Genomic DNA, 17,724 nt, shown 5'->3' with positions numbered 1-17,724 from the left:
AAGATTCGTCTACTATTGTAAAGAAATACTATTTTTATTATTTGTTTCAACAGAGGCGTTATCTACATCAGAGTCCTGAGCGGGTGAAAAATAATGTATTGTGTCGGACACAGATGCGGATCGGGTCGGACGCCTGGAGAGCGTCACTTATCATCAGTCATTATTAGCGACACAAATGATAAGCATTTATATTTCATATGAGCTCATTCATGCGTGCTTGCGCTCTCCCTGAACTCCCATTCCCCAGCTGGCTTACTTACATTTTAAAAATTGCGTCTGTCCAATTTTCCTTCGGGCGTCGGTACCAATTTATAGCGCAGGGGTACTCAAATACAAATCTTAAAGGGCCACAAAGATTTTTTTCAATGACTCAAAGGTCCATGTATTGAGGGCGGTCAGGCCACATGCAATAATACTGTAATATGCATAATAAAATGTCCTTTTCATTCAAAACAACAAGAAAAATACAAACTAAAATAAAATGTCATTTCCATTTTAACATGAATTAAAATACATAGTTGAATATTTCCTCCAACTTAATTAAAAATAATATCCAATAAATATTTCACCCAGGGTTCTGCAAAAGCACTTAAGGGCTCCTTTTAAAAATAAAACCTCACCTCCCATCGTATGTCCCGTAACTTTATTCAGCGCTTCACTGCCCCACTGGAGGGCAGAGTTTCATCATTCGTGGGGATAAAAGCAAACAGCAGCAACAGCAGCAGGAAAATCCCTGTGGAAATAACTTTCATATTCATGCATATGATAGAGCCAAAGAAAGAGCCACAGATTCATTTTCACCCCACCTCATTTTATTAAGCAAAGTATCAGAATGGTCTGCAATTAGTCTGTTTTAACAAAAACAAAGATAACTTAGGGAATGTAATGAACAGTACGGCAATACTGTTGGAGAGTAACTGTGTCAAAACCAGAGTATGAGGAATATTAAAACGATAATAAGGAATGTGACTGATTTAAATGTTGAAATGTGTGACTCACACATCTGTGATATGTAGTGTGTGCAAAATGTGTGTGTGTGTGTGTGTGTGTGCCAGATGACTCTGTATGCCAGTGGAAGTGCCAGCAGCTGAACAGTAGTTGATATGACAGTGTTGAGAATAATAAGACATAATGATGTAACGCAAACTTGTTCTGAAACTAGTTCACACCCATCTCTGGCTGCATGTGCTCACGATGTGGTAACAACAGTACAGCAATTAAAAAAAACATGTTACCAATGGTTACAAGCCATCAAACATAAAAATATATATATTATTAGCCCTCACAAATTAGCTCTATGTCTTGAGTCTCTAATCAGGGTTGGATTTTCATAACTATAACTGGCTTCAAATACGTGTAAATACCCAATGTACTGTACTTCACGTGTGAAAGAGATCAATTGTACTTCACGTGTGAAAGAAATGAATTGCACATCAGTGAATCTGGAATGAAAATAATTCCTATAACTGAAAACTAGAAAATAAACAACAAACTCTGCTCTTTCTACAGTGGAGGCGCTTCAAAAGTGAAATCAAAACTCACAGTGATCCGTTCATCACTGCTCTCTAATTCTATCATTGGACATAATATTATTTCGTCTGTTTGAAAAATAACATTCACAAGCATATAGAGTAAATCGATCTCTAATGTAAATATCTGCAAGAAACATATAAAAAAATAAAGATGGAAAATAAGTCAGAGTTTGACTCTCTCAGGAGAACGCTCCCCTGCTAATGATGACAACTCAGCATATTAACAAAAACATCCACTGTACATATCAGACTCTAAAAGATATATACTGTCACCTCTTGTTAATGATTTACATCCAAAAATAAAATAAAATCTTCAGTCAGTTTTTTTTTTCTCTTTTTAAAGTGATCAGTAAAAACGTCAGAGGCTGGTGTGTCCTGCAACGCTACGATGCAGCGTGACAGTCAGAAGGTCAGTACTTCACACATAAAGAACAACAGAGCAGAAACAAAACCCGGTACCTAACAAAGCTAGGACTACTGCTCGTCTTTACCACAGTGTTGGTGACTACACCTCAGTTTATTACAGTGTCTCGCCGTTTCTTTATTGTCCGATCACAGCAGCATGGACTCCTGCATGGCAAACGCCTCCTGTGCGTGCCTGTAGTGTGGTCCTCCAAACAGCTGGGGGAGCTGTTGCCTCATGACAGGCTGCTGCTCCTGGAACTGTGTCCTGTAGTGATGCAGGCTGTCTGGGTTGTCTGGAAAAGTGAACTCCTGAACCGGAGACATTTGGGCTCTCTGGAAGCTGGGCGAGCGGGGCATCCCACCAGGGGATTGAGGGGGCAGGTCATCGTCCGCCCATGGGATCACGTCTACGGGCCGCCGAGGCCCGCCTTCTGGAAGGTAGTGCGGGTTCGGCTCGGCTCTTCGATGGCCCTCGAACCTGTAGTCCACCGGAGTGTAGACCTGTGCGGTGGAGGTGAGCTGTTGCAGGTAGATTGGGGTGGACCTCCCCTGGGATTCCAGCTGCAGGGAGTGCTCTGGGGGAGGCCTGGCGTTACGGGGGTTGTGGGTGGAGCTAGGGGGCGGCTGCCTGCGGTAGGTGGTGTAGGAGTTGTTCATGAAAGCCTTCTCTGGGGAAAGGCTGTTGGGCTGCCGCTGGGTGGTGGCGTACGCTCGTTCCCCGTACGCCACACTGGATGGTGGGGTAAATCTGGCGGGCGGAGCGTAAAGTCTTTCCTCTCCTCGGTGGTCCAGGCTCACACTGTAGGTGGGATGGAAGATGGGGACCTCTGTTGTAGCTCTGCCGGGGGACTGCTGCTGAGGAGGGGTGTGGTACTGGCTCTGGCTGCCAGGGTAGCCAGCCTGGACTCCTGCTGGACTGTTGTGGGAAAATGGATGAGGAAGAGGATGTTTGGCCATCCTTGGCCCTGATGCAACTGACACTACGCTCCCAGCCAGACTAGGTCCACGGCTGGGGCTGCCCTGATGGAGGGATGATATACTGAAAGGTGTATCACTGCGAGGGGTCCTCATTCTGGACGGAGGTCTCTCAAGCTCCAGGATCTCGAATTCCTGCTCTGGCAGCCCCGGAACGTTGTCGTACTGGGAGGCATTGGAGCCTCGGTCGGTGCCGGGGAGGAAGCCCTTGGAGCGAGGCCGTCGGTGGTTCAGAGCACTGTCTTCTGGACTGGAAGGGGCTGGCGACGCCCCTCGGCTCAGCCTGACTTCCCGGGCCGCCGCAGCTTTGGCTGCTTCCAGCTTAGTCTCGGAGGGTTTGAACCAGCGGGGAGCGATCTCCTTGTGAGAGCTGGAGGCTGCGTTGGAGTTGTGGTTGGCGGTGGCATGGCCCTGAGGCTTCCTTCTATCCACCATGATGTGTTGTGGTGTAGGGACGGGGGCTGAGGTTGGCGTTGTCCCCCTCTCAGGCGTAGTTGAGGCTGACTGCTTTCGCTGCTCGTTGGGGATCTCCCCTGATCCTCTGGAGCGAACGTCCCTCCTTTCAGCCTTGTGGTGGCGGATATGTTTCTCCAGCGAGTCCCGGCGTGACCGGCTAGGGGGCCGACTGTCCCGCTGACGGTCTGGTACAGGACTCGGGTCCCTTGGAGGCTCGGCTGGCTCGGCATGGCTCTGACCGTTGGCCACGTGATTCGCTGCTGCTGCTGCTGCTGCTGCTGCCCGCTCAGGAGGAAGCTGCCCGAGAGGCTTCTTGGGAAACTCGTCCTCTTTACCTGCAAGATGAAAACAGCAGGGAAAACATTAGAACACCATCAGCAAGCAAAAGTGAACGGTGATGGTTTAACACACTGTGTGGCGCTGATTCACATCGGATGAGGAGTCACAACAGGGACATGGATTCATGCAACACCACTGCCATAGAGAGGTCAAAATAAAGGAGAATTACATTGATGACGACACATAATCACATCTCCACAGGCAAAGAGCAAAGGACAGAAATAAAAACATCAGAAATAATGTTTGATATTAATTCTCAGCTCGCTCCAGGGGCTCAATTAGGAAGTGACACTCTATTGAGTTGTCTATGAAATTATGTCTTTAACTCAATTTTATTAAACTGTACTTAGCTGCAGCAGTAGCCCCAGACTCGAAAGGTCATACAGGAATAAATCTTGATTAATGAACCTTGTTAAATGCACTGAGACTTGTACAGACAGGCATTAAAGCCACAGAAATATTTCTTCTTCTTAGACTACTCAGCTTGTACAAAAGTTCTTTAACCAGAACATGTTCAAAGCACGGTTCACAGGAACATACACAGTGTGCAGACACAGGGATGGTGACACTGGGTGTTGTTGGGGACTGTAAGGGAAAGTGTTATCACCACAGTCAGGAGACAGCAGCTGGAGGAAGAGGATGTGCTGTGGTACTGATCCAGGAAGTGAACTTTGTGGCACTGAATCCACAAACTTAAGCGTCCAGGACGAGTTAATCCACTGACCTTTTTTCTCCTGTACAAAAATGTAGTTTTTTTTAATTTGGGGCAGTGTCGCAAAGTGCTGTTTTCTGGCATCAAAATAATAGTTATGTGTTTTGTTTCAGGGCTTCTTATTAACCTGAGACTCTCCTGTACTGTGCAGTTAAGTAAACAGAGTCACAGTTCCTTTAAGTGTTTTCAGATATAGTACAGGTACAGTTTACTCTTCCTCTAAAGCCATTAATGAATGTACGTAGGCAGCGATTTATTTATTTTAATTTTATATACAGTTGTCTTTCCTGTACTGTGCAATAGACAACTGTAGCTTGTAAACACAGGTGATGTGTGGAAACGATTTCATTGTTTAAGTTATAATTATGAGATGTTTTTTTCATATTTTGATGGCTAAAAAGCTGAATTATAGCAATTTCGAATAAAAAGTTGATGCTCAATCTGGTGCAGCATGAGATCAAATTTGATTAAATATTTACTACTGAAAAGAAAATCCTCTCTATGTTTATAGTTTGAACCTGACCTACTTTATTTTTGTCCTCCATCTTCCCACAAACTCTTAAGTATTGTTTTTATTCCGCACAGCTGGAAAGAGGAAGTGGTTTCAGTGTTGTGAAGGAGTGTTTAACAGCATCAGGGGTGCAGTCTGTAAAACAAAGTAACCTGCGTGATGTTGCCCCAAGGAGCTGTATTAACAACATGGTAGTATAAACACTGTCTCGGATGTTTTGGGATTTTACGGGTCATAAAATCACATACAAATGTAAGAAATCCTTCATGGGGATGTTTGAACAAGCCATTGTTAGTATAAGAACTAAGAAAAGGTTCTTTCCAAACAGTCACCCGTTTGTTTCAACACAGTGTGCAGCAACTTTTTATCCTGAACAGAAAGAAATATTACATTAATTTATACTTAATCTCATCAGTTATTGGTAGCCTTCAAAGTCAATACCCCAAATTGGTCTAAACTCAGTTTTTGCATAGGTTGGTGCTGTAAAAAAATGGACCTAGACACTGACTCATCAAGTAAAGACGTAAGAGAGAAAGAGATTCATCCAGCTGCTGTTTGCACAGAGTAAATTACACTGCGGTGGTGGTGAAGAATAAAGGAGACTATCTCTCATCTCCGACTAAATCTGGTAAAGTTCAGAACTATAAAACCACCGTCTTTTCTCACAGTTCAGCCCAGTGAGACACAAAAATACTGATTAAAAAATATCCCTCCATGCACGCCAGCAAGTGTGGCAGCAGACGGTATTTAAAACAGAAGTTCAACAAAAGCCCCCAGTGTTGGAAAAGTGGCTCATTATCTTGTCAGCGAGTAGGGAAACGAACAGACAGCTACTGTTACAGTTGTGTGGGCTCCTGAAGAAAGGAAAGTTCTGGTTCCCTCTGCAGCGACAGAATTAAAGGCAAAAGTCTGACAAAAAAAGTGGCTTCTGGAGTCGCAGAGGACAGACTACTGACTAAATACAGGAGGAAGATGATGGGCAAGAACCTGAAAAGGACTGCAGAGGAAAAGTAGATCTAGTTGGTAAATTAGAAATAAAGATATTTTTCTGTGTCTTTATAAATAAATATCTGTACTTTAAAGTTTACAATGAGTTGCAAGTCGTGCCGTAACAAAATGAAGTTGATCATAACAAGCTGCAGATTAAATAGTCAGCTGCTAATTAAAAACTGTGATCTTTGCTATCCAAAAGACTTCTATCAGGAAAACTAAATAAGTTCCCAGTGTAAGACAGTATGATGCAGTGCCTTGAGTCGCCCACCAGAGGGCACATTACGTCACCTGAAAGATTGCAGCCACTCTGGAATCAAAACATGAGAGTAAAAGGTAAAAAAAAAACTGAAGAAACAAAGACAAGAGGAGAGCAGGACTCCACTGAGCTCTGAAGCATCTGAACTGAGTCACAAATATTATTGTGGGGGATAAAAAAAACAGCTGGAGGACTAGTTTGTGGAGGAGAAACCGGAGTGCTGTTGGACAGACAGGAGACAGACAGGACGGACGGATTGACTGAAGGGACAGATGGACAGAGACATGAAGGACCAGTCAGGATAGCCCACCGATTACTGTTGTAGGAGGGAATGTGGCCCCCACTCACGGCCACACTTTTGTTGTTGTTGGCTAACATCGTTTGAAAGAAGAGGGGAGAGAAGGCAGATTAATGAGGAGACAGATTAGAAACACAGATTACTACTACTGCTAATACAGCTACAAGCTAAAGGACAGCAGGAAGCCACAGTTCACCAGGTGAAAGCCACAATACCTGCAGGGCCATTTATTCCACTGCTGACACAGTTTCTGATTTAATGTCTTTGTGAGGGACCGTGTCAGTGTGGATCACAGCTGTTGATCAGTTCATTTGTGGAGCTGTTTTACAAATACTTTTAAACTTGGACAAATTATTATTTGAGTGGATGAAACTTCAGAAAGTGGTGAAAAAGTTTCATGAATCCTGCTTTTAAAAGCTCTTTAGTCTGACCGAGGGAGGCAAATAACAATTATTGTCTTGTTGATTAATCTATTAGTTGTTTAGTCTAACAATAAAAACCTACAATGTAAGTTCTGAAACTCTAGATTTGAAAATAATTGTAAATAAGAACAGCAGAATCTTTGTTCACAGATGTTTCTCTATGGTTCTGTTGCAGTCGTGTCACCACAGGACCAAGAATCAGTCAGAGCTGTCCCTTCTCTGTATGATAGTAGTTGTGATGTGTCTGTGTGTGTCACGCTGTAGCAGTACCTGGTGCGGGCAGTTCCAGCTTCACCCTCCTGAGCTCCGTCATGGACGCCTGTAGCTGCTCGATCACAAAGTCGTCCTCGAAGAAGAAATTTTTTGACAGTGACGCCTGCAGAAACTCCACCAGGTCCTCCATGGACAACTTCATCAGGTGCTCTGTGGAAGACAAACACACATCAATAAGCCTTTTTTCAGTGTTTGAGAGCTGGACGCCAGCTGTTAGCACTGTGTGGAGTAAACAGGCTTACTCTTGTGCAGTTTGAGGATGGTGTAGGACATGGCGGGCAGCAATCGTTCACCCTCCAAGATGTAGATGTCCCAGATCCTGAGGGTGAGGGTGAAGGGAGTCTGGACACAAATAGAACAAAAGGTCAGAGGATCACCTCATTGTTTTCCCTGCAGCTTCTTGTTGACAGATATATGGCTTCAGCTCGCAGTGGCCATGAAGGATAATACTGGATATATTTTCTTATCGTCAACAAATCCAATGAAAAGAGAAAAACCAACGCGTGATGGTCACAGAAGACGTGAATCTCAAAAAATGGCTCACAAATATACAGATTTTTTGACTTCAATAAAACACATTTTTATTTCATGCCAGTTTGAAGTTTTCTCTTCATGATTGCAGCTGGACATTCGTTTTATTTTCCAAACAACTGACTTGGGAACATTATGCTAGTATGTGGAGGAATCACTGGACACTAAACATTAAATGGAGGCTTACACAAAGAAAATCTTCCCATCACCTTTAAGAAAAGAATCCTACAGCGGCAGTTTTATGAGGCTGCTCGTGTACTCACTCTGTCCAGGAAGCACTGGAAGAACCACTTCATGGTGTAGAGGCTGGTAAACACCTCCTGGCTGTCCTACAGCAGCACAAACAAACCCAACAGAAAATCTATTCAGTGCTCTGAGCAGGAAGTTCCAGGTGAAAGAATTTATAAAATGTCCCCCTACTAAATGAGTAAAACATAAAGCTCGTTTATCCTCTGTATTTCCCAGAAACATTCACTGCAATTCAATACAGAATGCATCAATAAATTCACAGCTAGAATTCTGCAAGGCTCAAAGAATGAGTGGCTCATTTGTTCACACCTAGGATCAATGTTAGGATTCATAACTGATCACTAAAGCACTATTTCACAAATAATTTACTTGTGATTTCAAGATAAAACACTCCAGCATTCTCTCCTTCTCTATCATTCAGCGCGTGTTGCATTATTAACTGTGACTGTCGCGTTCTGTGTCTCACCAGGTGCTGCTTCAGTTTGGGCATCATCTTCTTCAGGATTCGGTCGTGGTGCTCCTGGAAACGCATCAGCTTTGGGAAACCAGGGACGAAAAACCCTAAAAGGTGAAGACAGAGCGACGGTCAGGTCAGCTGGGCCGACTCAGACGTCTCTCACTCTCTCAGTCATTAATGTTAACATTCTCCAGTTGTATTGGTTCGTCTGTATTTCTGGTTTCCGGGACCACAAACACATGTCGATGTGATTATAATCTGTAAGATTTATCCCCGGGTATCCTGATCTTGTTCTGATGGAGGTCTTAGGGTCAGTTGCTGCAGATTTATGAGCTCATTGCTGCAGAATGTCCGCTCGCTCATTTGTCCTCCTCATTGAAGCCTTTTTGTTGATATGCTTCATATGAGCAACATTCACAGGATGCAGCTGTGTTGTGTTTTGGTTGCAGTTTGTCCACTGGAAGCTTTTCAGCAGCCACATTATCAGGATCGTTTTTATACCAATGTATGTACAAACAGATTGAAAGAGTTTTTACTGTAGTCACATTTTAATTTCTACTGACAGTCTTATAGTTGTATTTCTAAATAGTGTATATAACCAGCAGTTAAACTGTCGTCATCTCTCTCCCCACTTAAAAGAATAAACTGGCTCATAATAAACCCACAAGTAGCTGTTCTAGAGTTTAAAATGATGTCCAAAGAAACTTAAACATGTACTTTCCTACATTTCAACCTGGCAAATGGCATCTGCTGAAAAAGATTGAGTTATATTCTACTAGAAGAGCTACGGACACAACCAAACTCTTTCTTTTTTTTCCCGTCCCGTTTTGAGTAGAGTAGCGAGTAGATGTGTTACCATGCATGGCGTGCTTCTGCCCAGACAGTAGTTTGACCAGCGCCCAGAAGGCGTCCTCTTCATTCATGTAGATGAGCAGCAGAGCTGTGATCTGACTCATGCCCTGGCAGTAGCCCACCTCCTGCAAACACACACAGTTGGAGTGACAATGAGTTCATTACTGATTGCCCGTGCATCCACGAGCCCGATTTACTCCTTTAACGATGTCAATTCTCAAGTGTAGCGTTGAATTAACTACGTCAGTTACACAGACGATCCATATCATAGGACTTAAAGGGATATTCCGGTGTAAATTTAATCCATGGTCTAAATCACCGTGAAACTGTGTTAGACTCCCTCTGGAGAGATCAAGTTAGCAGACCGCTAATTTACGGAGTTTTATCAACCTCAGAAACGACCGCACGACAACAATACACTGCAGTAAATGGATCCAAATATTAACCGCCACCAAAAAGCCATAAATAATGCTCAGAACAGCACCAAACTTCAGCAACAGTACAAATAGGGTCTCAGCACATAGTCCGGGGCATCTAACCTCCGCTAGCTTAGCTGGATTTCTACTGAAAAGCTGACTAAATTTACCACTCTTCTGCAGCAGCTTCCTGTTGACGGGAAGTCCCGACGAGTCGATTACCGAGTGCAGTAGAGTTCCGCGGCTCATGGATGAAAATGTATGATTATGACTCCATGGAAAAGCAATCAAAGTTCATATGTGTTTTACCTGCCTGTTTATAACAGTTATTATCGAGAGCGGACAGGGAAAAGAACGGAATTGAGCATTTCTAACCGCACTCGGTAATCGTCATGTCGGGACTTCCCCGACCCGGAAGCTGATGGAGGAGAGTTGAAATCTGTTTTTAGTTTCACAATAGAAATCCAGCTAAGCTAGCGGAGGTTAGATGCCCCGGACTATGTGCTGAGACCCTATTTGTACTGTTGCTGAAGTTTGGTGCTGTTCTGAGCATTATTTGTGGCTTTTTGGTGGCGGTTTATATTTGGATCCATTTACTGCAGTGTATTGTTTTCGTGCGGTCGTTTCTGAGGTTGATAAAACTCTGTAAATTTGCGGTCTGCTAACTTGATCTCTCGAGAGGGAGTCTAACACAGTTTCACGGTGATTTAGACCATGGATTAAACTTACACCGAAATATCCCTTTAATGTGATATATCATTATGTCTGTGTGTTGTGTTTGCTGGGAAACATGAAATCCAGAGTAACAGAATAGAAATCCTGTACTTCAACAAACAGATGTACTCAAGATGTGCATAAAAAGGCTCACAGACAGATGCTGCAGCCCACAAAGAGAGTAAAAAGCAAAGTAACCTTCACACTTTCCTGCAGACTGAGTGCGAGTGACTCACCGTGTTGTACATGGAGTAGGCTGTGAGGACGTGGAAGAGCGCCTGCTGCCTGAGAACACAAACACAAAACCACAATTACCACAAAATGCTGCGAATAACAGCGTTTGGAGCCGGCAGCATCATTCACAGGTTCTGTATCCAAACAGATTTAGCTCCCAGTTAAATTATCTTTAATCTCTGGAGTAAAATAAAGGAACATGATGTGCAGTATCTTCTTCACATCCGAAAATGAAAGGTTGAATATAGTTCTTAATATCAGACCAGCAGTGTGATAAAGTTCAGTTCCTGTATCGTATACGAGAGCAGCGACTCTCGGCTTTATGTTAAGAAGCTCCTGTCACATTTACGTAACAGAGCAGAAGTCCAGACACAGAAAAAGGGAACATGAGTCTTCTCACTTCAACACTGGGAACCCCTTGAGGCTTCAGATTGTAGGAATCAGTTAGTGATCTTATGATTATTTATACTCTGTGTTTAATCCAACCATGAAAACGTCTCGTTAAACTCTGACGAATGCAGCTCCTGTGGTGTTTTATTGCTCTTTATGTTTCTCTTCTTTTCGTTGACTCTTCAGTCCTGTGGAGATCTGATCCACGGGAAGTGATGCGTATATCTTTCTATAATTAAGAAAGAACTGTATCATTGCTAGGTAATTAATTGCTTGAATTTAATTGGAGACACGTACTTGACGTCGTAGCGGTGCATGAACATGATGTGGTCCCTGTAGGTGCGGTTCACATCCAAGTCGATCTGACGGATGTCCGGGGAGACTCCTCTGGCTCGGGCCTTTAATTTCTGTCATCAACAAGAAAACAAAGAATAAGAACAGATCAGTGACCGAGGAGAATTCAGACACTCTTAACAGCAACTAAAATGTGTCTGCAAAACAGAAGTATGACAAACACGGCCATGCAAAAGAGTGTTACTGACAGATATTAGTCGGGGAAACATCAACCAAATCTGGAACAAATAAACTGTAAAGATTGTTTCATGTGATGAAAACTACGAGCAGAACTGCACCTCAATTTTGACCTTCGTTTAGCCTAATTATTGCATCTCTAGTTGGTAAATTACTTCTTAATATAGCCATGTAGTGCTGAAATGTAAGATGACAGAACATGTACGGCATGTTTTGTTCCTGAATTTACAGGAAGTTTTTTAGTTTAGTAGTTTAAGTGAAATTTAACATCTAAAATAACTGTTCAGACTGAAAAACACACATTTGTTCATTTGTATTTTATTAAGAATGTAGCTAGACACATTTTCCTCCACTAAATGTGTTCTGTTCCTCTCACACGATGATAATTTAAGGTGTACGGTGGGAGAAAAAACACGTACCGTAGCAGTTTTCAACAGCCACATAAGATAAAATACATTATTATGGGCACAGCTTCCTGCTCACCAGACAGAACATTTCCCGTCTACAGTAAATCTTTTCCACTTGGTTTGCTTGTTCACTGTATGTGCCCTCAACTCATAATTAGAATACTTCCCCACAGCCACTGAAGGCAGCGATGTATTGATCCTGGCAGCTAAACTTTCTAATGAGATCCAAAGTTTGTCTCTCGGCAGAACAGAAAGAAACTTTGCGGCGTGCAGAAACACACAAAACACAATTAAGCCTCCAAACCAACATCGTGCCCACAATAATTCTGGAGCTTACTGAAATCAAATAGAACCAAGGTGTGTGCTGGCTGGAATCTTTATGAGGCCTGTGCTGTAATGACGTAAACTGATGTGGGAGAGCCCAGTACCTCGTAGAAGTCTTTCTTCTCCTCCTTGATTTTGGGAACGTCGAGCAGCAGGCACCACACCTCCCCTCGGAGCTGCAGGGGAATTCCCTTATAGATCCTCCTGGCCAGCTGGAAGGAAACAAACAGCAGGAGGTCTTTGTTAGAAAAGGCCTTCAAAGAGGAGCCAGTGTGTTCACCTCAGATACACTCTCCACTTTCAGAGCAGAGCAGAGAGGACGGTTTTACTCTGACAGGCCTTTCATTAAACGGCAGATAGGGTGAGACAGAATGGTTCTTTCCCGACCACAGAAACATTCTATTAAAGACTTGACCAAAAAAGAAATGTTTCTCAAAGCTTCACCTGTGGAAGTCCTGCTTTCTGGATGGAAGAAGATATCGCTTACATGTAGTTGAGTTGTGTATTTACAGTATCACAAATGTTTGCAAACCAGAGAAATCTGTGATATAATCAGGGCTTCATTTAGTTGTCTGTCACTATAATCTGTCGTGGGAAACATCAAATGATGCGTCAAAGAGTAAAGAAAGAAGTCGGCAAACCTGACGGGAATTAAAGTCAGAGTCTCTGCTGAGTTCAGTCGGGGTTGACCTGAATTAAAACACACAACCTCGGAGTTGTTGCTGCAAGTTTACAGCTAATTTACAGTGAAGTAATCTGGCTGTTTGTGGCAAATAAACAAATAATGATCACGTGATCAAACACACCATTAAACAATCACCGCTGCTGATTAAAATCTGACTTGACTCCTAATATGACGTGATGAATGTTCACGGACGAGTTCATGTTTTTAAAAGTCTCATTTGTGTTATGTTTAGTCGCATTCGCAGACTTCCTTCATACTATTCTGGAAGTAAAGCGACAGGAAACCGGATGGAAGACACATTACCTGAAGTAAAAATAAAAATTGACCACAGTTACTAGTAAACATCGATCTTAATATGATTATCAACTTAAACAGAACCTTTTAAAAAACACATTTCAGAGTGCTTACAGGCCGCACTGTACAAAAAGACAATTGACTAAACACATTAATATGAAGCCAGTAATGAGATGAAACGCGCAAAGTGAAAAATCCACAGTTTAATCTGTTCAGAGGTTGTTGCTGCCGGCCACAGAGATGCAATCAGAGCCGCTGAGAGTTGCCAAAAATGACTCAGAATGGAGAAACCCATCAACTGAGCTGCACTCATCCTGTCAAAGATACAAACAGTGTATGCATGAATGTACTCCGCACTCTCCCCGAGCGAAAGCAAAGGGCTTTGGAAGGTGAACCGCGACCATCTGGCTGGACGAGCTCCAGGAGAGATTGCGGGCAGAGAGAGAGAGACTTAGACAGACTGCTTTGCATGCAGAACAGTCCAAAGTAATTCAGCGTCCACAAAGAGATGGAAAATCAGTCGGACTCCGGGCGAGGAAGATTAAGTCTTAAAACCCAAACTGCTGGAACAGCAAAGCTAATCGGAGCAGTGAAGTCTCCGGCTGCAGCTATTAAAACCCAACCAGGCGGAACAGTTATACAGCAGATATGGAGGTGTTGGGACTGTAAATGTGTGTGTACCTGTCAGGTGACTGACGGGACACAAATGAAAAGGACGGTCGTTCTGTGAGGGGAGCGAATTCACAAAACATCCTGCAGCTAAAGGTAGCTCCTGCTGCAGACGTGTCAGAGCTGACGTTAGGAGTCCTCAGGTCGTTGGTCTAAAATAATTCACAAGGTGGAGATTAAGTCGTTTTCTACAGTTTGGGGAAAGAGAAATCCAAAATTTACTCGTCATTTCAAATGTGGCAAATCCAGACGAGATTTAAAACATTTTAATTTACATTTGGCCAAAAGTACGTCTCTATACGATTATAAATCACAGGCTTTGTCCTTTTGTTCCCTAAATCGGTTTTATCAGTATATGTGGCATCATTAGCTCGGATTATGTGTTCTGATATTGTGAAGTACTTAAATTTGAACCTTGACGTAAAGGATGTTGTACAATAATGTCTAAATTAGAGAGAAGCAAGCTAATATTGAAATAGAGATAAAAATGTGGCTGTAGACTTGAAAATAACATCATCAGGAAGGATTCTGTGCATCTGTGCCTCGTTTCTGTCTTATTTTCAGTCTCAAAGTGCAAAATTTACTCTTGCTTGTAAACATCAAACTGTTTTTTAATTCTGTTAATGAAAACTGTCAGTCCGTCTAATTTAATTTGTCACCCAGGCTCCCGTTTATTGATGACATCATGATTAAATTCATTTATTAAACATGAGGAGTTTCAGTAAAAGTTGCCCTCAGCTGTTATATGACTTCATTTTCTAAGGAAACTGAACTTTTACCACCATGCAGGACGACTCCCACTGATCAGAAAATGAAGACGGCCTCAGGTCGTTACAACTGCAAGTGTTTCTGTAAAATTTATACAACTTTTATTACATTATTTTATATATTTTACAAGTGGAGGGAGTTGGACTGATTTAGAGCTGATGAGGAATCATAAGTCGACTCTCGTCTGCACGTCGGAGTGTGTGAAGCTCATGATGGATGTGGTGGTTGCTGGTTTTCTCTATTAAAAGGCAGAATGTAGATTAATGACATTTGGTTGTGTGTGTGTGTGTGTGTGAGAGTGTGTGTTAAGTATCCAAAGCCTACACTTCATCAACCTCTCCCACCACACTCGGGACTCACTAGTTTCTAGTGCAACAGCCTTGTAATTAGGCTCTGATGAGCGAGTCAATGAGAGCATCTGTTAGACTAATCATCCTTTGAGTGTGTGTGTGTGTGTGTGTCTATGTGAACACGTGTGTCAACATTTACATTTGTGTGAATCTGTGCAGTTCTACTCTCTTTGTTTTAATCGTGTACAAACATACAGATCATGTTTTAGCTGATTTTCACCAGGAGTTTGTCCTCAGATATAAAGAAGTTGTTTCCTGCTGCGAGAGGAAACACTCTGAGTCTCGAGAGACTGATTGTTTTTTCATGATTGTTGCCAAGAGCATAAATGTTACGACTGAATCTACGCACCGCTCAGTAAATGGCTGCAGTACGAACGAGAGGCGACACCTCAAATCCTGCCAGAACACCAACTGGCGGATGTTCTTGTACCAAAACAAACTTGGGCGACAAACTGCAGCTTGCACTGTTTATATGCAGCGACACTTTAGCTGAAAGAACCAGCAACCAAACAAAAATGGTCTAAGTAAAATTAAGGAAATTAACGTTTGAGTTGTGATGCACTATCTAACTGTTGAATTCCAGAAGTGAAATTCTGAATCGAGGATGTTGGTTAACAGCTGTCACGTCGTAACCACACAAGACAGACTCATCACGAGCTGTGAGCTTGTGAAACGCTGGTATACTGATGTAGAAGTCACAAATTCTGATTGGTATTAACATGAAGTTTGTTTTTGGTCTTATTGATATTTTTCTATTGTCTTGACAGCTTTTTTCTTCAGAATTTCCCCCCAAAATTTCAGATTGTTTCTACTCAGTTGGTAGAGCCGCCGATGTAAAGAGGCTCTGTCCTTGCTGCAGCGGCCCCGGGTTTTTTTCCCCAAAAAATCTGAATTTTCCCCCCTAAAACTCTGAATTTTCCCACCAAAAACTCAGAATTTTCCCACCAGAAAAATTCAGTTTAGTTCAGTTAGTAGAGTGGGCATCCACACCCTCTCTCTCATCCTCTTTCCTGTCATAGCTCAATCTATCCTGTCAATAAAGCCATTAAAAGGCCCCCCCCCCAAAAAATCGGAATATTTTCCAAAAGATAATCCAATTCCTTCCCAAAATCAGAAATTTTGGCCAAACAAATGTTTATTTTTTTTCAAAACGGATGGTAACTTTTGAGCTCTGATCAAATCTGTTACCAGAAACAAAACTAGCCATAAAACACCTGATCAGTCGTTCAGTTACCTCTGCTGTGCTTCTCAGTTTTCACCTGACAGTTATTGTAAAGAATAACACCGCTGTAGTTTCCGTCACAACCTCCTCACAGATTTCACGTGGTTCTTTATCATCACTGTAATGCTGAATGCTACACCGAGCTCCTCGTGTGTGGCGCGAGGAGGAAATAACAAAGCTTATGGCTGCTTCACATCTGCTCGGCTCTCTTGTTCTTTTTCCTACTGCGGGCTAAATGTTCTCAGCAGCTGTGAAGAATGAGGAAACAAAATAAGAGACATGTGAAGCGTGACCTGTTTCCTCGCTGAGCTGACTGATAACGAGGAAAAGAAACATCCCTGAAGCTTCAGAGAAGAAAGAGGAGGAGATGGAGAGTGATGTGATTGAAACACTCCTCGGTGTCCTTGGCTGTAACTCTCTCTTTGAAAACTAAGTGGACTCTAACTGTGCTGCCATGAGTCTATTTCTCACTGAGTCCCTGCTGAACACACACATACAAATGAAGGTCGTGGTGAAGAGCTCCAGGCAACACCACAACACAGCCTGGACCTAAAGGGACTAAAGGAGGCAGCCAGAACTGATACCTGCCCCCCTCTGATGGTGCATGAGGGAGACCAAGTCCTCCACATCAGAGGGCACGACTGCACGACTACACTGACATCAACTCTCACTTTATTCTATTTTATTGTGATTGCCGGACGGTTTTGTCTGAGTGAAACTGCACTTATCAAAAGTTTTATTTTCTCGGCGGGTCACATGACTGCCCCACCAGAGACTGTAACACACTGGATCTGTTGTATGCAAATGCTAAGGATGCATACAGTCCCACAGCCCTCCCCCCTCTTGGAAGATCTGACCACAACCTGGTTCTGCTGACCCCTAAGTATATGCCTCTTATTCAGCGGCAGCCTGTCCACACTAGGAGCGTGAGGAGGTGGACTCAGGAGGCTGCTGACGCACTACAGGACTGCTTTGAGTCGACAGACTGGGATGCACTTGTTGAGCCACATGGAGAGGATCTGGACAGCATGACCGACTGCATCACAGAATACATCAGGTTCTGTGAACACACCACCATGCCAACCCGGACTGTACGCTGCTTCCCTAATAATAAGCCGTGGATCACCAATGACCTGAAAGCCCTTCTTAACAAGAAGAAGAGGGCGTTCAGGTCTGGAGACAGGGAAGAACTGAGGAGAGTGCAGCATGAACTCAGGGATATGCTGAGGGCCTGTAAAGACGCCTACAGGAGGAAGCTGGAGGCCAAACTCCAGCAGAACAATGTGAGGGATGTGTGGACTGGTATGAAGCAGATCACTGGGTGTAAGGTGAGCGGCAGACAGTCATCGGGCAGCCTGGAGAGGGCAAACAAGCTGAACAGATTCTTCAATAGGTTCAGCTCACAGCCTTCTGTCGTCTCCCTGACACCTCCAGACCCCCACACACCCTCACTGCCCCA

The 17,724-nt window shown here is 43.2% G+C and overlaps 1 protein-coding gene and 1 long non-coding RNA gene across 6 annotated transcripts in view; one reads left to right on the top strand and one right to left on the bottom strand.

Annotated features, from left to right (window-relative positions):
* LOC115595422 (uncharacterized) overlaps positions 1–17,724 on the top strand; it is a 55,671-nt gene that overhangs the window by 545 nt on the left and 37,402 nt on the right. For 2 of the 3 annotated variants that reach the window (XR_003986696.1, XR_003986697.1), the window contains exons 2-3: positions 1,876–1,941; positions 8,422–8,520. This is a non-coding gene — a long non-coding RNA (uncharacterized LOC115595422). Of the gene's footprint in view, positions 1–1,875; positions 1,942–8,421; positions 8,543–17,724 lie in introns of all 3 variants that reach the window. The other variant, XR_003986698.1, reaches the window with a different exon arrangement.
* The window catches only part of usp6nl (USP6 N-terminal like), an 84,228-nt gene continuing 67,294 nt past the window's right edge, over positions 791–17,724 (bottom strand). For all 3 annotated transcript variants that reach the window (XM_030439867.1, XM_030439865.1, XM_030439866.1), the window contains 9 exons: positions 12,382–12,489; positions 11,313–11,422; positions 10,628–10,676; positions 9,266–9,386; positions 8,419–8,513; positions 7,967–8,032; positions 7,415–7,514; positions 7,170–7,322; positions 791–3,703 (listed from right to left, as the gene is read on the bottom strand). In XM_030439867.1, the coding sequence (XP_030295727.1) occupies positions 2,085–3,703; positions 7,170–7,322; positions 7,415–7,514; positions 7,967–8,032; positions 8,419–8,513; positions 9,266–9,386; positions 10,628–10,676; positions 11,313–11,422; positions 12,382–12,489 (2,421 nt within the window). In that variant the 3' untranslated portion in view covers positions 791–2,084. The remainder of the gene's footprint in view (positions 3,704–7,169; positions 7,323–7,414; positions 7,515–7,966; positions 8,033–8,418; positions 8,514–9,265; positions 9,387–10,627; positions 10,677–11,312; positions 11,423–12,381; positions 12,490–17,724) is intronic.

Source organism: Sparus aurata, chromosome 14, assembly GCF_900880675.1.
Source record: "Sparus aurata chromosome 14, fSpaAur1.1, whole genome shotgun sequence".
NCBI lineage: Eukaryota > Metazoa > Chordata > Actinopteri > Spariformes > Sparidae > Sparus > Sparus aurata.
This window is presented reverse-complemented; position numbering and strand designations above follow the sequence as displayed.